The sequence below is a fragment of the Asterias rubens genome, chromosome 2 (genome assembly GCF_902459465.1).
Source record: "Asterias rubens chromosome 2, eAstRub1.3, whole genome shotgun sequence".
Classification (NCBI taxonomy): Eukaryota; Metazoa; Echinodermata; class Asteroidea; order Forcipulatida; family Asteriidae; genus Asterias; species Asterias rubens.
This window is the reverse complement of record NC_047063.1, coordinates 3,173,957-3,189,021: the sequence shown is the minus strand read 5'-3', so window position 1 is coordinate 3,189,021 and position 15,065 is coordinate 3,173,957. Positions and strand designations below refer to the sequence as shown.

The 15,065-nt window shown below is 40.6% G+C and overlaps 3 protein-coding genes across 3 annotated transcripts in view; 2 read left to right on the top strand and 1 right to left on the bottom strand.

The window, feature by feature from the left end:
* The first annotated feature begins 560 nt into the window (after positions 1 to 560).
* LOC117307118 (complement C1q tumor necrosis factor-related protein 4-like) lies at positions 561 to 3,365 on the top strand. Its single transcript, XM_033791777.1, has 3 exons — positions 561 to 664; positions 997 to 1,512; positions 2,004 to 3,365. Exons 2-3 carry the CDS (start codon positions 1,008 to 1,010, stop codon positions 2,447 to 2,449), a joined length of 951 nt encoding a protein of 316 aa, XP_033647668.1. The 5' UTR covers positions 561 to 664; positions 997 to 1,007; the 3' UTR covers positions 2,450 to 3,365.
* A 159-nt stretch (positions 3,366 to 3,524) lies between these two features.
* On the top strand, positions 3,525 to 12,431 carry LOC117307436 (putative glycerol-3-phosphate transporter 2). Its single transcript, XM_033792186.1, has 12 exons — positions 3,525 to 3,733; positions 4,515 to 4,607; positions 5,410 to 5,490; positions 5,937 to 6,005; positions 6,908 to 7,033; positions 7,603 to 7,662; positions 8,487 to 8,559; positions 9,001 to 9,070; positions 10,310 to 10,400; positions 10,528 to 10,622; positions 11,118 to 11,353; positions 11,904 to 12,431. The coding sequence occupies exons 1-12, from the start codon at positions 3,644 to 3,646 to the stop codon at positions 12,086 to 12,088; spliced, it is 1,269 nt and encodes a 422-aa protein (XP_033648077.1). The 5' UTR covers positions 3,525 to 3,643; the 3' UTR covers positions 12,089 to 12,431.
* A 1,255-nt stretch (positions 12,432 to 13,686) lies between these two features.
* Positions 13,687 to 15,065, bottom strand: part of LOC117305787 (coatomer subunit gamma-2-like) — a 30,570-nt gene continuing 29,191 nt past the window's right edge. The window contains exon 21 of the mRNA XM_033790666.1: positions 13,687 to 14,800. Within this exon, the coding sequence (XP_033646557.1) occupies positions 14,571 to 14,800 (230 nt within the window). The 3' untranslated portion in view covers positions 13,687 to 14,570. The remainder of the gene's footprint in view (positions 14,801 to 15,065) is intronic.

The following is a 15,065-nucleotide window of genomic DNA, read 5'->3' as shown; positions in this document are numbered from 1 at the left end:
CACCTTTTCAAATGAAGTTTTCACAGGTTTATAAAGTATGATTATCTACATAAAAAACCAAAGGATAGGCTACTTTGCCTTTAATGAAAATTAAATAATAATTGGTCTGAAAAAAGCATTTTGTGTGAGTTGGTTGGGCCTTGCTATTGAAATAACGATTCTGAACTGGAAATAAATCAATCCAATCCAAACACAGTCCAATAGGAAACTCATTTTGGTTTATACATTGGTGTGAATTTTATTTGGGGATTATTTAGTCCAGAGGAAATTCGAATCCCGCTCTAGTCAATGCCATCTTCAACCCCAAGTCATTTAATATTCACCGTGAGTCAGTTCGGTTTGTTCAGTGGTTTTTTTCCCCCGATTTAAAATCGTTTGTTTTTTTCCAGTGAACAACACATACGTGACATTCCAGTATTGACATCTCCTCAAAGGTATGTTTCTATTACATAATGAATTACAAAGAGCAACAGGCCGGGGGGGGGGGCAGGGCGGGGGGGGGGGTAGTAAATTTCATACATGAGCTGCTCAGCGCATCTCTGCAGGTTGTAGTCAGTTAACCAGTGGAGGTGTACCAAACTGGGTGTGTCATAGATGCTCGTGGCAAAATAAAAAAATTGAGATTCTATATTCTGTTTGCACAAATGCAACTTGGAAACTTGTGGTGAGTTTACACAGATTTTGTAATCTCTTCAAATGATTGAAACTTCACATTTTCTTCGTATGTGTTTGTAGTGAAAATAAAAACACACTGACTCAAAACCGAATCGTGGAAGTAAACACGTTTTTTCTCGCTCAGCAGTATCTAAAACTAAAAAAAAAAAAAAAAAAAAAACGAAAAAAAAAATGTATTGATTTCAGCTATGCATGGTGTGGATAAACAGAAAAGTGCCGGTGTGGTCTCGACTTTTTACACTCTGCTCGAAGAGATTTACACATCGTTCGTACCCGCCAGCTTAGTTTCAGTAATTTGTTTCTCTTCTTTCGCCTTTGCAGATTATTTCAGTATGACGGGTCAGAAGACTGGAGGAGGGGCGATGATGGATATGTTGGTTGTGACCATAATATACATGCTTTACGCCTCACACCCCTGCCGGTGCCTGTCAACATTCCACAAAGATGCGGCGTTCACATACGTGAACGTAGCAAACAACCCTACGACTTATCCACTCGACCCGGCAGACGCAGACGTCCAACCCCTGCTCGACAGGAACGCCCAGACGGAGCTCTTCACCGCTCCAATCCCCGGTACTTACGTCTTCACATTCACGGCTGGAAAGAATGTCAGAGGGAAGAGCAAAGTGACACATTACAAACTCATCAAAGAGGGGGTTGCAGTGGAAGTGCTATTTCGCTTGACGGTGAATGGCCCGGCTTTTGCACACACTGTGGTTGACTTAGACCAAGGGGATAAAGTGTATGTGTCGACCTACGCTCAACCCCCTGCGGTACCCATCGTGCCAGATGCCAGTCTGGAGAGCCCTGTGATATTCAGTGGATTCAACTTGTACCGTAAGTAAAGAACTGGATGAATCTGTCACTGATTCCTGCCCCGTGTCTTTGTCTTCCCCCAACTCATTCTTCTTCCATATTTTTTGTAATAATTGTCACTCTATTTTCCGCCACTCATTCTTAGCCACTCTTCTGCCACTCATTATTCGCCTTCTGCCACTCATTTTTTCTGCCACTCAATCTTCCACTCAATCTGCTACATATTCTGCCAATCATTCTTCTGCCACTCAATCTGCCACCCATTCTGCCACTCATTCTGCCACTCATTATGCCACCCATTCTGCCACTCATTCTTCTGCCAAACTGACACTCATTCTTTTGCAGAACCCATTCTACCACCCGTTCTGGCACTCATTCATGTCACTTTTTCTTCTGCCACTGGTCCTGCCACTCCCACTCATTCTTCTGCCACGTTCTGCTAACAATAATTATGAATAAAGTGTCCACAGTTCCTTTAATATTAAACCTCTCCACCGTATTTTTTGTTGTAGATCGATGCCTCTGTTCACCTCTCATCGTAAGACAGTCTGCATTTTCGGCTCAACGTCCCACCGAAGTGCCCTCTGGTTCGGGTAAGGACATTGCATTCCCCACGACAGTGTTGGACCTAAACGGTGATTTTGACGGAACAACGGGCATCTTCAAGGCCAAAATTCCCGGCATCTACGTCTTCATGTACTCCTTCCCCAACACCAGGACGAACGTGATCACCGTGAACATGTTGGTAAACACCGCCATCAAGGCAACCGTGTCTTCCAAGAATTCAGGTGACTTGACGGTCCAGTACGCGGGTACCACCGTGGTGGTTGACCTCGATGAAGACGATGAGGTCAAGCTGGTGAAGAATGGACAGCGAATCTCCTTCCCGGGAAAGGTGGATGACGGTGGTGTTTCTTACACACCTTCGCCAATACTGTTCTCTGGGTTTCTACTCTAGCAGTTTTTTATTTCTGGCTATAGCTATGAAGCGTTACCGTGTGAGGACATGTTTTTTTGACATGCCTTAACCATTTTTCTGCCATTGATTAATACACTAACAGATAAGGCCAAATAAATACAAATTACAGTTGGTCGTTCTCTCTCTCATCCTTTTGTTGGGCTGCATCATATTTAGTAACAAATTTCCTTTTATATTCTGTTTAAATTGTTGGTCCCCAAAAGACAATTAATTGTCTGTGTATTTCTCATTATAATTGCTTATCTTATAAGTGGTGACTTTAAACTGAGGACTGGTGGCCATCTTGAGTGTAAAATCCTTGGCGGCCACCTTTGAAAAACTAAATAAAATGGCCCCCATTCTTTTCTTTTTTTGAAAAACCCGGACGATCAACTGGTATTTTGTTTTACTTGGCCTAAGAAGAAAAGTTTCCATTAATTATTGCACTTTCAGTAAATTCTGATTTGTATGGATTGGTCGAAGAAAGAAAACGAATGCTGCCGGATTTCAAAAAAGATAACAATAATGATGTTAATTAACATGAAAAAAAAAAATTTAATATATAAAACAACGTATAGCTTTCCATGCTGGTTTATTTATTTATTTATTTATTTATTTTTGTATACGATAGGCTTTGCAGATCTCTGACTAAAATTAATCCTGTGATGTTCTAGGGAGAAGTATTTATATCACACGGGAAAAAAAATAACAATTGCAGTGTTTAATAGTGATATGATTATTAATATTCAGTTATGGATAATTATGTGATCATTCCATTCTTTGCCTAGAAAACTGCGATAAGGAATTGTGCCACGCTTAGTAGGTGGTCTACCTCATTAATCATAACTCGGCCATACCAAAAAAAAACTAAACCGAATAAAGAAAACGGATTTGTTGAACATTAATTTTGTTTGTTTGGAGTTTTTGGCAGTATAAACCAATTGAATTGTCGTTAATTTTTGTTTATGTCGGTTGTCTTAGATAAGGTATTAAATATAAACTTACTTGATAAGATAAGGCGGCCTTATCGAAGACAATCCACTTATTCATTGGTCAAAAGTTGAATGAAATGGCGCCCTCTCCGTTAGAAGTTAGTAAGCTAGACATGGCGCTCCCCGTTTCGCGAAATCAATTGTTTACATTTTTAGCTTATAAAAAACTTACAATAAACTGAATTAAGAAAACATTAGCAGAATGAAAGTACGACATCATCAAGCTTGTGTGTTTGCCCTAACGTGGATGGCATATGCAAGCACATACCTTCTTAGAAAACCCCTTGCCGTGGTAAAGTATTCACTTCGGAGGACCCACCAACCGGCGTTAGCAATAAAACTAACACTAACTAACACTAAACACTGCAGTACACGCAATAGGCCCTATTTAAATTGGAAATGATAAAATGATTATCGGATGACCGATAATGTCCAAATTTCAGAAAAAGAAATCTAGCGCCACAGTTGCTGGGTCTAACTTAGCCTAGATAATTAGTAGTAAATTGTGTTTTGTCAATGAAACCATGGAGGAAGAAAATACACAACCTCCATATTATTATTTATATTAAACCCTTAACTAAACTAGTAGGGGTATTATATAGTATTCCTGTATAGTAGTAATGATTTAATGAATACAATTGCAGTCATGTTCACTCCTATTTCTAATCCTACCAACCAGCATCCAATATCACCATTAAAACAAACAGCAGTCGAGGCCTTGCCTTGTGAATTGAATTTAACATTAAAAAAATAACAAGGAGGCCTCCAAACCAAGGTCATGATGGCCTCTGGCTGTGCTGCCCCTGGTCTTGGCATTGGTGCCCCTTGAAAATTTTCCCATAAACTTGATTTCCAATGGAAGTGCCCTTTGCAAAATGATGAAGATGGTCTTGTTGCCCTCTCAAATGTGACCCAGCCCCTTTAAAGTACTTTAAATTCGAACAAAACAAATCATGAGACCCAAAAAATAGAAGACAAGAACAAAATGCACAGCAGTTACTGTTGTGTAAGGAGAGATCAACCGATGTTTCATTCGGGTTTGTTTCTTTTTGTAATTTGTTAAAATTGACCAGGTGAAGATGGATTTGTCATCTGAGCTTAAGATGACCAGAACTCAGCTAGGATGGCTAGATACAGCAATGTTTCTTCCCTACGCTTTTGTTCAGGTAAGTTAGTCGACAATAAAATAAGTTTTATTTATAGCAACATTATCTGGCAAAATGCAATGGTCCAGCCAGATGCCTCTGCAGGTTTAAAGACAGTGGACACTATTGGTAATTGTCATAGACTAGACTTCACAGTTGGTGTATCTCAACATATGCATAAAATAACCAACCTGTGAAAATTTGAGCTCAATCGGTCATCAAAGTTGCGAGATAATAATGAAAGAAGAAAACACCCTTGTCACACGAAGTTGTGTGCGTTTAGATACTTGATTTCGAGACCTCAAGTTCTAAACCCGAGGCCTTGAAATCAAATTCGTGGAAAAGTACCTCCTTCTCGAAAACTATGGCACTTCAGAGGGAGCTGTTTCTCACAATGTTTTATACCACCAACCTCTCCCCATTACTCGTCACCAAGAAAGGTTTTATGCTAATAATTATTTTGAGTAATTACCAATAGTGTCCACTGCCTTTAAGATGTGTAGTCGGGGTGCGAGATGTTTCTCATTACCAAATCAGATATGGCTATTGTGGCATACATTGTTTTATACAGCGCTCAAATCCGTCACTCAGTGACGCTGATTCCAAACATACAGCCTATATAACTCGTATTGGCCTCAAATAGTTAAAGCTCTGCTGGACTCAATGGTATCAGTCAGACCTTTCACTATTGTGTCGTTTTAGTATTTTATTTACAAAAAATTAACTTTTTGGGGGCAATTTTTACGTGAAATTTGAGTCCTAGCCCAAACCAATCTTTGACAGGTTATTTCATGTTTTGCATCAATGGTTTTGGTCTTTTCAGATGGTGTTTGGATCGAGTGCAGATAAATACGGCGCCCGCAGAACTCTAGCATGTTGCCTAATGACATCTGGTATCTCTATGGTAAAGTACAATACCACTCCAGTTTCAAGAAACACACAAATTGTAGACAAAACCAGCACGACATTTTACCCGGACTGTATGCTTCGTTTTTCAAAGAGCAATGGCACTAAAGGCATTTTCTCCTTGGTAAACTGTCGCAGTATTTTTACAAGAACATTGAATCCATCCATGTTTAACGAGGTGGCAGCGGTTAGGCCTACCAACTGCATCTCTGGAGCACGAACACCCAATGATACATGCGATAATTTTGTTCTCAGATTCAAACATTTTGGGCTGAAAATTTCGAGGGGAATCCTTTCTGAAAATAGTTTATACTATCTCGCTTCTTACCAAGTAAGTTTATTTGTCATTAATATTTAGCCCTAGGACCCTACCTTTCACAAGTAAACTTGAGAACTATCTATAATTTTGAAATCTAACACCATTTTGTTTGTTGTGTCTTGCAGGCTTCGTTTGGCATGTGGCATAGCTTCTATATTTTTGCCCTCTTTTTGTTCATCAATGGAGCTGCACAGGTTGGTGGGTAAAATTTGTCAGTCGTTTTCTCTTTCAAACCTCAAATTTCATTCTTTTTTGGGCTGTACGGGGACTTTTATTTTTGCGCACCATCCATTATAGAATTTCCTTTCATGTTATTCAAACATTATTCAATTCGACCAATAAATGTTCAAGTTCTTGGCCTTTGTTTGTTCTGTGAACCCAAAACCTTCTTTGTACCCAACCATGGCATCCGTTGCAGGATGCTTTCTAACCACCTGAACCTAAACGACATCACAACTGAATTTCTACAGACCCTGTCCCCTCATCAACTACGAAAAGTTTGGACTCCAAACAATCGCCCATGAATGCTACGCGATCCCTGCTCCACATCTTTTGGCCGAGGAACCTTTGTTATATTGGCCCCCCCCTGCCTCTGGAACGATCTTCCTTACACATCTTGGCATCTACCTCATCTGCTACTTTCAAGAAACTGCTCAAAACTGAACTGTATCGATTCTAACTCAATGTTTCGTCTCACAAGCGCCTTGATCTCAGCACCTAGGATTTGTGCGTTATAAAGGGTGCGTTCGTTTAGCTTCCCTGGGTCATCCCCAGGCTGCCCCGGTGCGTTCGAATAGCTTTTGACGTCATTCCAGGGGCTCACCCAGGTCAGCCCCCAGTGCCCTGCTTGTGGAGTGGGTCAACTGGGGGCTGGCCTCGGGTAAACGACGTCACTAAGAGAGGTTGTTCGATTAGCTCTTGTCAGGGGGTCACCTGAGTGAGCATCGCGGGGTAGACCCAGGGAAGCTAAACGAACGCACCCATAAGAACCTATTGTTATTATATGGAACTCCATATACCAGTAGGTGTTTGGCATTTTGAATCTTTCCACTCCAATTTGAATAGATTGCATAAAAGATTGTCATTTGTTTTGCAGTCTCAGGCGTGGCCGAGTTGCGTCAAGGTCTTGGGTTCCTGGTTCAACAACCGTCAGCGTAACGCAGTGTTTGGTCTCTGGGGAACCTGCACATTTGCTGGAGGAGTGATGGGTACAGCTTTAGCGGTAATAGAAAATAATAATAATAATAATAATATGCAGTTCTTTTATATAGCGCTTTATCACACATAAAGTTCCACATCATTTGTTCCACAAGGTATGAGGAGCTATGTTTGAAATATAAGACCCATTTTACATAGCATAAAGTAGTGTTTTACAAAGTGCTGTGGCACAATCTGCAGTTAACCATGGTGAGAAAACACCATGGCCCCTTCTGTTAGCGATTAGTGTAAGGGGTTTTTGGTTCTTTTACATGCATTACACAACACATGGGACCTACAGCTTTAGGTCCAACCGAAATGACAAAGCACTTATGGTAAAGGACACCAGAGAAACACCAGAAACACCAGAAACATCAGAAACACCAGAGCAACTCCAGTGTGTTGACTGTTCAGCAACGAATACCCTGCGACTATAGATTTCATTCTCAAAGACTTTCAGGACAGGTTGAATGTAGAAACCATGAAGTACCAGGTCAACATTATACCTAATAGACCTTTATCATGCTAACACCATCTTGGTCATGTTCCCCGTTTCCAATAACAGTAATGAAGGCTAATTTATTTGTTCTCCAGGTGCATCTGCAGACGTATTACGGCTGGCGAGATGTATTCCTTATTCCGTCGTTACTTCTTGTAAGTTTACAAACCTCTATCAATTTCTAAATCAGGAATCATCAAAGCACCACCATGCAGTTGTACGTGGTCCCACAGACACTACACAATTGTTTTGTACACTGAATTTCAACGAAATTTATGGCTCACTTCCAGCTTGCCATTACACATAGATACTCAAGTAAAACTATTCTACATGTTCCATGTACACAGTTGGACCATTAGCGTCATTATCTCCTTTTTCCTGAACAAATTTTCCCAGGCACATAATTCCATCGACGTTTATTTTAAACAGCATTATGGTAAATTTTTTGATTAGTAATTAGATGTTTGACTGTTTATCCCATGCTACAAACAAAATCGCGACATGTAAAAATCAGTTTGGTTATGACAGCCTTGATCCCCGAAGTCTGAAAACACAGGGTGCGATTAGCTTCCCCGGGTCGACCCTGGTCTGCTCACGGTACATTCGAATAGCTTTGACGTCCGTCATTCCAGGGGCTCACCCGGGTCATTCCCAAGTGCCTTGCTTGTGGAGTGGGTCACTTGGGGCTGGCCCCAGGTGCATGACATCACCACGAGAGGGTGAGTGATCGTTTGATTAGCTCTTGTCAGGGGCTCACCCGTGTGAGCACAGCGGGGGTCGACCCAGGGAAGCAATACACACCCAATATTAGGTGACCATGCACAGTTTGTGCGGCAAATTATGCCTAAAGGGAATGAGGTCATCTCTCATCTACAGAATTATATCCACTAATAAATGTAAGATGAATATAGTTCCAATCGCTGCTAATCTTTGTGTTTTTTTTTTTCCCTCACCTCTGCATAATTCTCTCTACTCGCAGCTTAGTATGGGCTTATTAGTAGTGCTGTTTCTTCACACTCCAGCCGATTACGAAATCGTCATTCAGGGCAAAGGTAAACAATAACAAGAAAAGTCGTTTTTGATGGTAAACACAAATGCCCCGCAATGTGCCAGTCCATTTCTTTATGACGTGGTTCAAAAACAATAGATGAATTTCACATGAAGTCATTGACCCACCATCTTTGAGGTAAACCAATAGAAAGGTGCACCGCGTATAGGTGCTGCGTCAACATTTCATCAAAGACAGCGGCCTTCGCAAGGGGTGTATACATGTAGGTCCCAACACAAAATCCACTAGGTTTGGAGTTGGTAAGCTATGTCCATCTCAAGTTATCTCCCGAGACTCATGTATTACTTTGGGAGTCTCTGTGTTTGCCACCACCATGAACAATCCCCTTCTCTAAAACTTGCTCCATGTGTATTTTTTTTCAATCTTCTTAATTTTGGTATCATAAACTTATTTTTGGTTTTCCTTTTTACCTATTCAGACTCAGATTTTGTGTCATCATCAGCAGATGCGCCAGAGCATGTAACAATGAGTTTCATTCAACTCTGGTCTTTCCCGTAAGTTCTAAGTGAGGATTATTTAACAGTCAACCCATTATGTCATTCTATAGTCGGCCTGTTTTGCATTGGTGTTTCCCCCCCCCTCTTGCGCAAGATGCTCGACTCAAATTGCTTCTCTTCTCCACGGGTGTATGTAAATGAGTGTATCGAGGTTGATCGCTAGCGCCACACCGCAGCGCAGGGCCGTACAGGGAGCTGAGAAATATTAGAGGAACGTTATTGGTCCAATGACCAGCGCACTATTAATGTAAAGGGTATAGATACGGTTATTGTGAAATGCGCTATATAAGAACTAGTTATTATTTTTATTATATTATCAACAATAGACTCATTAACAACCAGACTGAGACTACACACATCTTCAAGCAAACTTGGCACGTGACATAGAACACACAAGACGCATGGTAGTGATATTAGCCGTGCAATATTATACACATAATGAATGTTTATGAGTGCAATGGTGCGAATATGTTCATGAGTTGAAAGATGGAATGTTCTATTCAACGAGGCGGAGCCGAGTTGAATGGAACATTCCAGCTTTCAACGAATGAACATATTCGCACCATTGCACGAATGAAAAACATTCATTATTTGTTTTATATAACATCCAAGTAGATCTTTGTCATTTTGATTGAAAGATACAACTTTCAAAACAAACAAAGTGTAGGCCTCCAATTTTTAATTGTAGAAGACGAATGCTAGTAATTTTACTTATATGCCTTGCTGCGTTACCGAAGACAACGCGCACGCAGTGATGTTTTTACTCAGCTTTTTCGTTCCATCCGAAAAGTACCATTGCACGCTGCCAGCGTGCAATGGTACTTTTCGGATGGAACGAAAAAGCACGGCGAGTGACTCAGCGTGCAATGGTACTTTTATTTGCTATCATGTGACGGACAATCCTCCAATCAAATGGCAAGGATCTGCTTGGGTGTTATATAAAGGTTTTTATCACCACTCCATTCTGGGAATCTGATTGGAGGATTAGCGCGTACTTGAAGATAAACATTATTATGACAGGCAAGGTCAAAGCTCTGGCAGGCAACCAGTGAGTTGTGGAGGCTGCGTATTTGGCGCTATTCACGCGCCACAAAGTTTGATGTCTGATTTCCGGGCTAAAGGATGGCTTGTCAATGGCTGAGAGTTGTGCTTGGCTAAACAAGTATGCATGTTTTGAATGACCACAGCTCAAGGGCTGTAGTGTAGTAACTATTTATTCCCTTTTTCTTCTTACAGGATGTTAAAAGAACTTGCCGTGTCGATGTTTTGTGTCAAGATCGTACGCTACTGTGTATTCATGTGGCTACCAATGTACCTATATGAACAGGTAACTATTTTTGTATTTGCAAAGGAGTCGATACCGAAAAGGAATCGATAATTCTTCAAAAGCAAAATCACCTATAAATAATTGGTACAATAAAATGAGCTGTGTTTTTGCTCTTGTTTGTTTTTAGCTGCATTATGGGAAAGGTGAATCTGGTATGCTGTCAACGAGTTTTGAGATTGGAGGAGTCGCTGGCAGTGCAGCACTAGGGTACTTAATACAAAGGTTTGTACGGTAGAAAGTATAAATCCCACTAAATACAATTTGTTTCTGTATATTATATCATCACCATTCACCAAGACATGATCAATGTGCATTGTTTGTTTGACTCTCATGCTCAAACTGACCTTTTTCATTTAACATTAAATTGTTTGGGTACTTTTTGTGACACAAACCAATACACAAACGTCCACAATTTTACATTAAACTTACACATAAACAATGATGGTAGAAAGTTTCCCCTTAAGAGTACAACAAATTCACGACAAAATATTTTAGCTTGTGCAACGAATTTACATGACTCTCCTGAAGACAATACTCTATGATTTTCTTCTTTTTTTTGCGCTCAAAAACTTGACCATTAATGAAGCTGAAACTTCTACAGGTTACTTATAATACATACATCTTCATTCACAGTGAGTAAGGATTCATGTCAGATCATGGCCAAAAAGGTATCAACACCCTCTAAGTTGGTATAATTCTTTTGATTCGTTTAAATAGACTCCTTGATGGGCAGACTCTTAAAGGAAGCGCTCTCGTTATCTTAGCCTCAACTCTCAGCCTCGTCTGTTTCCTCATTACCGCCTCATGGGGCGCCTTCTTCAATATCTCCCTGATGATGATCACCGGAGCACTCAACTGTGGAGTGGATCCCATTCTGACCGGAAGCGTTCCTGCGGAGCTTGCTGAGTGGGAAGGAAGAGATATTCAGGCTTCCATTTCTGGATTCATTAATGGTTTGTGAAAAACTTTTTTGTTTTTTCACCCTTTGTCAATGCTTTTCAGTCAGCACCACGGTTAACTAAAGGTTGACTATTTTGACACAAACTCAGGCCTGGTCGTTGAAACCAGCCTCATGACCATGTATTCTTCCGTGGTCCAGGAAACCAGTGCTCCATGCTAGCATGTGTAAAGCACAGAAGGGAATTGGTGACACAAAAGCAAAAAAGCTTTTTCTGGTGAAGTTACAATTGCATGGCTGATAAAGGTACATAGGCAACAGCTATTTAAAGATGGAGTGAATAGATTTTAAATTTGCATCTGGGATAAAGAATACTCATTGTGGTTTTTACCCATATACACCGTTGTTTCAGCACTGTATACTCAGCATTTACTGTACCATAGTTCAGTGTAAACAAATCACAGGCATACCACTCGGGTGGGATTCGAACCCTCGACCTTTGCAATTCTAGAGCAGTGTCTTTACCAACTAGACCACCGAGGTTGCCCGGTCGCTGAGATAGAGTGGTTTTATGATTTGCCTTTTTCTGTCTGTATTCTTTGCAGGGTTTGGGAGTCTGGGTACAGTGGTCATGGGACCTGTTGTAGGCGTACTGACTGAACTATTTGGTTGGTCCGGTATGCTGTATATGATCATCGTGCTGTCCCTTCTAGGTTCCTTATCGACCTTCAGAGGTTACTCCATCTGGAGGAGATTGCAAGAAGAAAACCCACAGCAAGTAAAAGCATGAGGAGAAGCTCAGATCCGAGAAGGCACAAAAAACACTTAATTTATTCAGCTTGTGCAGACAAGGACTCTCAGAAAAGCAAACTTAGTCTCTGTACTGGTTGCAAGAACCCCAGGAGACCGCAAGAAGGAGCTCAGATCCGAGAAGACAAAACGAACAATTATACATTTCAAATATTCTGGTTGTGAAGACAAGGAATCTCAGAAAAGCAAACTTAGTCTCTGTACGTTCTTGTTGAATTGGTAAAACATCAGCGGCAATACCATAGGCCCCCTACACATACACTCAATGCTACAAACGTCATGACTATTCCACCGATAGTTTGTAATGTGCGCAGCAAGGAGAGGCGGGGGGGGGGGGGGGGGGGGGGGGGGGGGGGGGGGGTCAACATCTAGCACTGTGCCAACAAGTCAAACAGATTATACATGCACAGAGGAAAAGATTGCAACTATTAAAGAGGGGTGAAGAATTTATTGCAGTTATAAAAGGTGGTGGGGGTGGAGGATAGACACTGCTGCGTTTTCTATTAAATCATTGCAATATATCGCAGATCAGTACATATTCATTGTATTATATATATATTTCCATGTTTTTGATACGTATTTTTGCTTTTTTAACTGGTGTCTGTATTTCTTTGTTTTGTTCGAACAAGGGTCCCTATTTAGTGGGTCTGTTCGGGGTTACCCTTCTGGACCAAGTAATTTGATGTTGGTGCAATCAAGGTAATAAAGTAAACTAATTAAAACAAATCTCACAAAAACAAAGTTTTCATGACTCTATATTTGTTATTATTGATTCACAATTGTTTGCAGTAAACAGTAGGGATTGTGCTCAACTCATTTATGTTGGGTTAAGACTAGTGGACACGTCGTTAAATGTTTGTTGCGGTGATAGCATACAAACTCTCTCCGCGAATCTCGTGAGATTACTGGCTCCCGCCTGACTCATAATGCTCTTGGACTACGGTACAGTAGTCGGGAGCCAGTAGTCTCGCGAGAGCTTAGTCTTTGACACCAGGAGAGCAGAGTTATACGCTATCACCATGACAAACATTTAACAACTTGACAACAAGTGTAGGTTGGGAAGCACATACTTTGAGGGTTGCCCTGTATAGTTATCACTTAAAGAACATAGGTAAAAAAAAGCCCAAGTTTAACTCTTGGAGCAGGCCTAAGTTTTAACTTGCTACTACTCGCATCCCCAAGTCTCCTATGTGTATCTTTTGTAATGCATACACAGAACTTGATACTCCTTTAAAGGAACGTTACAGAATTGGTAAGAAACAAAAATCGCGAAGATCACAAATTACACAAAACTTACACGGTCTAATGATGACGATAGTTGAAAACATTCCTTGAAATATTTCTGTCTGAAATGTCATATTTGATGAGTAATAATTAATCTAACTTCGCGTTTGGAGTTTACCGCTCAGTGAGCGTTTTATTCATTTTATTTTTGGCATCGATGCAATGCAAAATTTGTAATCGGTCTTTCACTACTCTTTTGTGACCCAGATGGCCGATCGATCTCAAACTTCTACAGGTTTGTCAGTTCATGCACATGGTGGATTACATAAAGTGCTTACACTGCCAGCAACTGTTTTGTTAGCACAAACCAAGTCTGTAATGTTCCTTTAAGTGTACACAGAGGGAACAAAATATATTTTATAATTTTTAACAGTTCCGTAGAAAGGAAGTGTTGTACTTATGCCAAATGGTATTTGTTCAGCCTTACACCAACAATGCACAAATTATTAACATGACCTTTCTTAACTGCTTTGCTAATGCCCAAAGCAATAACAAAGATTGGTCCAATTATAATGTAGAAGATTCATACTGTCAGAATTATTTTCATGAATATCCATCATATTTTCATAATTATTCATTTTATCACCCAGCAAGATGTGAAATCTTAAACATAGACTGAGGCCCATTTTCATGGCTCTGCTTACTGGCGCAAGGAATCGGCGTTTACGAATTGGGGAATTCTACACTTTCATCAAGTGTATTTCACGGGTTGTCGGGGAATTTTTGGCTTGTGCCCGTGCGTACTCCACGCTACTAGGCATTCTATGCTTACAAGGCTTGAAGACGATGCACTGCACACAGACCTAATTTAAACATTATGTGATTAAAATAACAACATTTTTGCATGGTTTAGGATCTCCACTTTCATGCTTGGGAAAAATGTCGTTGGCAAACAGTTTCCGAAACAAAAATTTCAAAAACGGAGCTTCCAAACATGAAAGTTTGGCTGCAGTGGCTAAATTTGCCCTTCATGAAAACGGTGACAATATAACGCAGGGCGGGTCTGTTGAGCAAGATACAACACGGTTACTTAATCAAGATACAAGAATTCTTGCACCAATGCAACAACAGCAGAGATATATAGATTAACCTATCAACTAGTTATCTTATTGTTTAATGTTATTATCTGAAGTACGATTTAATAATGGAATAGACGCCAGACTATAGCCGCTCCTATTCTAGCCCACTGCACACGAGATGATCTCGCTGACAGTGGGATCGGTACTCCGCACAGTTATCTGCATGGTAACCGTGTCTTGGAGTACCAGTTTGGAGCGTACCAGCGTGTCGTGGCCGCCTCGGAACACCCCTGCGAGACAGAGGGTGTGGGAGCTTTTGCCTTCTGTCACTTTGTCGGAACGCTCGCAGGGTTGCATCCCAAGGAACCCGATGATGTTTGTGACGGCCTCTGTGCAGACAAAAGCAACAAAGTTTCATAGTTATAAAGCGCTCCCATTTGATAAATCAGTATTGAATCTTAACAAATCTTTTCCACATGCTTACATCGCCCTCCAACAAATTGTTAATTTTTAAATAATACGTCATTAATTTCGTAATTAATATGTGTGTTTTTTCTTCTCATTATTCTCTTGCAACTTCAATGACCAATTGAGTCAAAATTTCCACAGGTTTGTTGTTTTGAATATGCATTTTCATGTTTGAATAAAATGAAT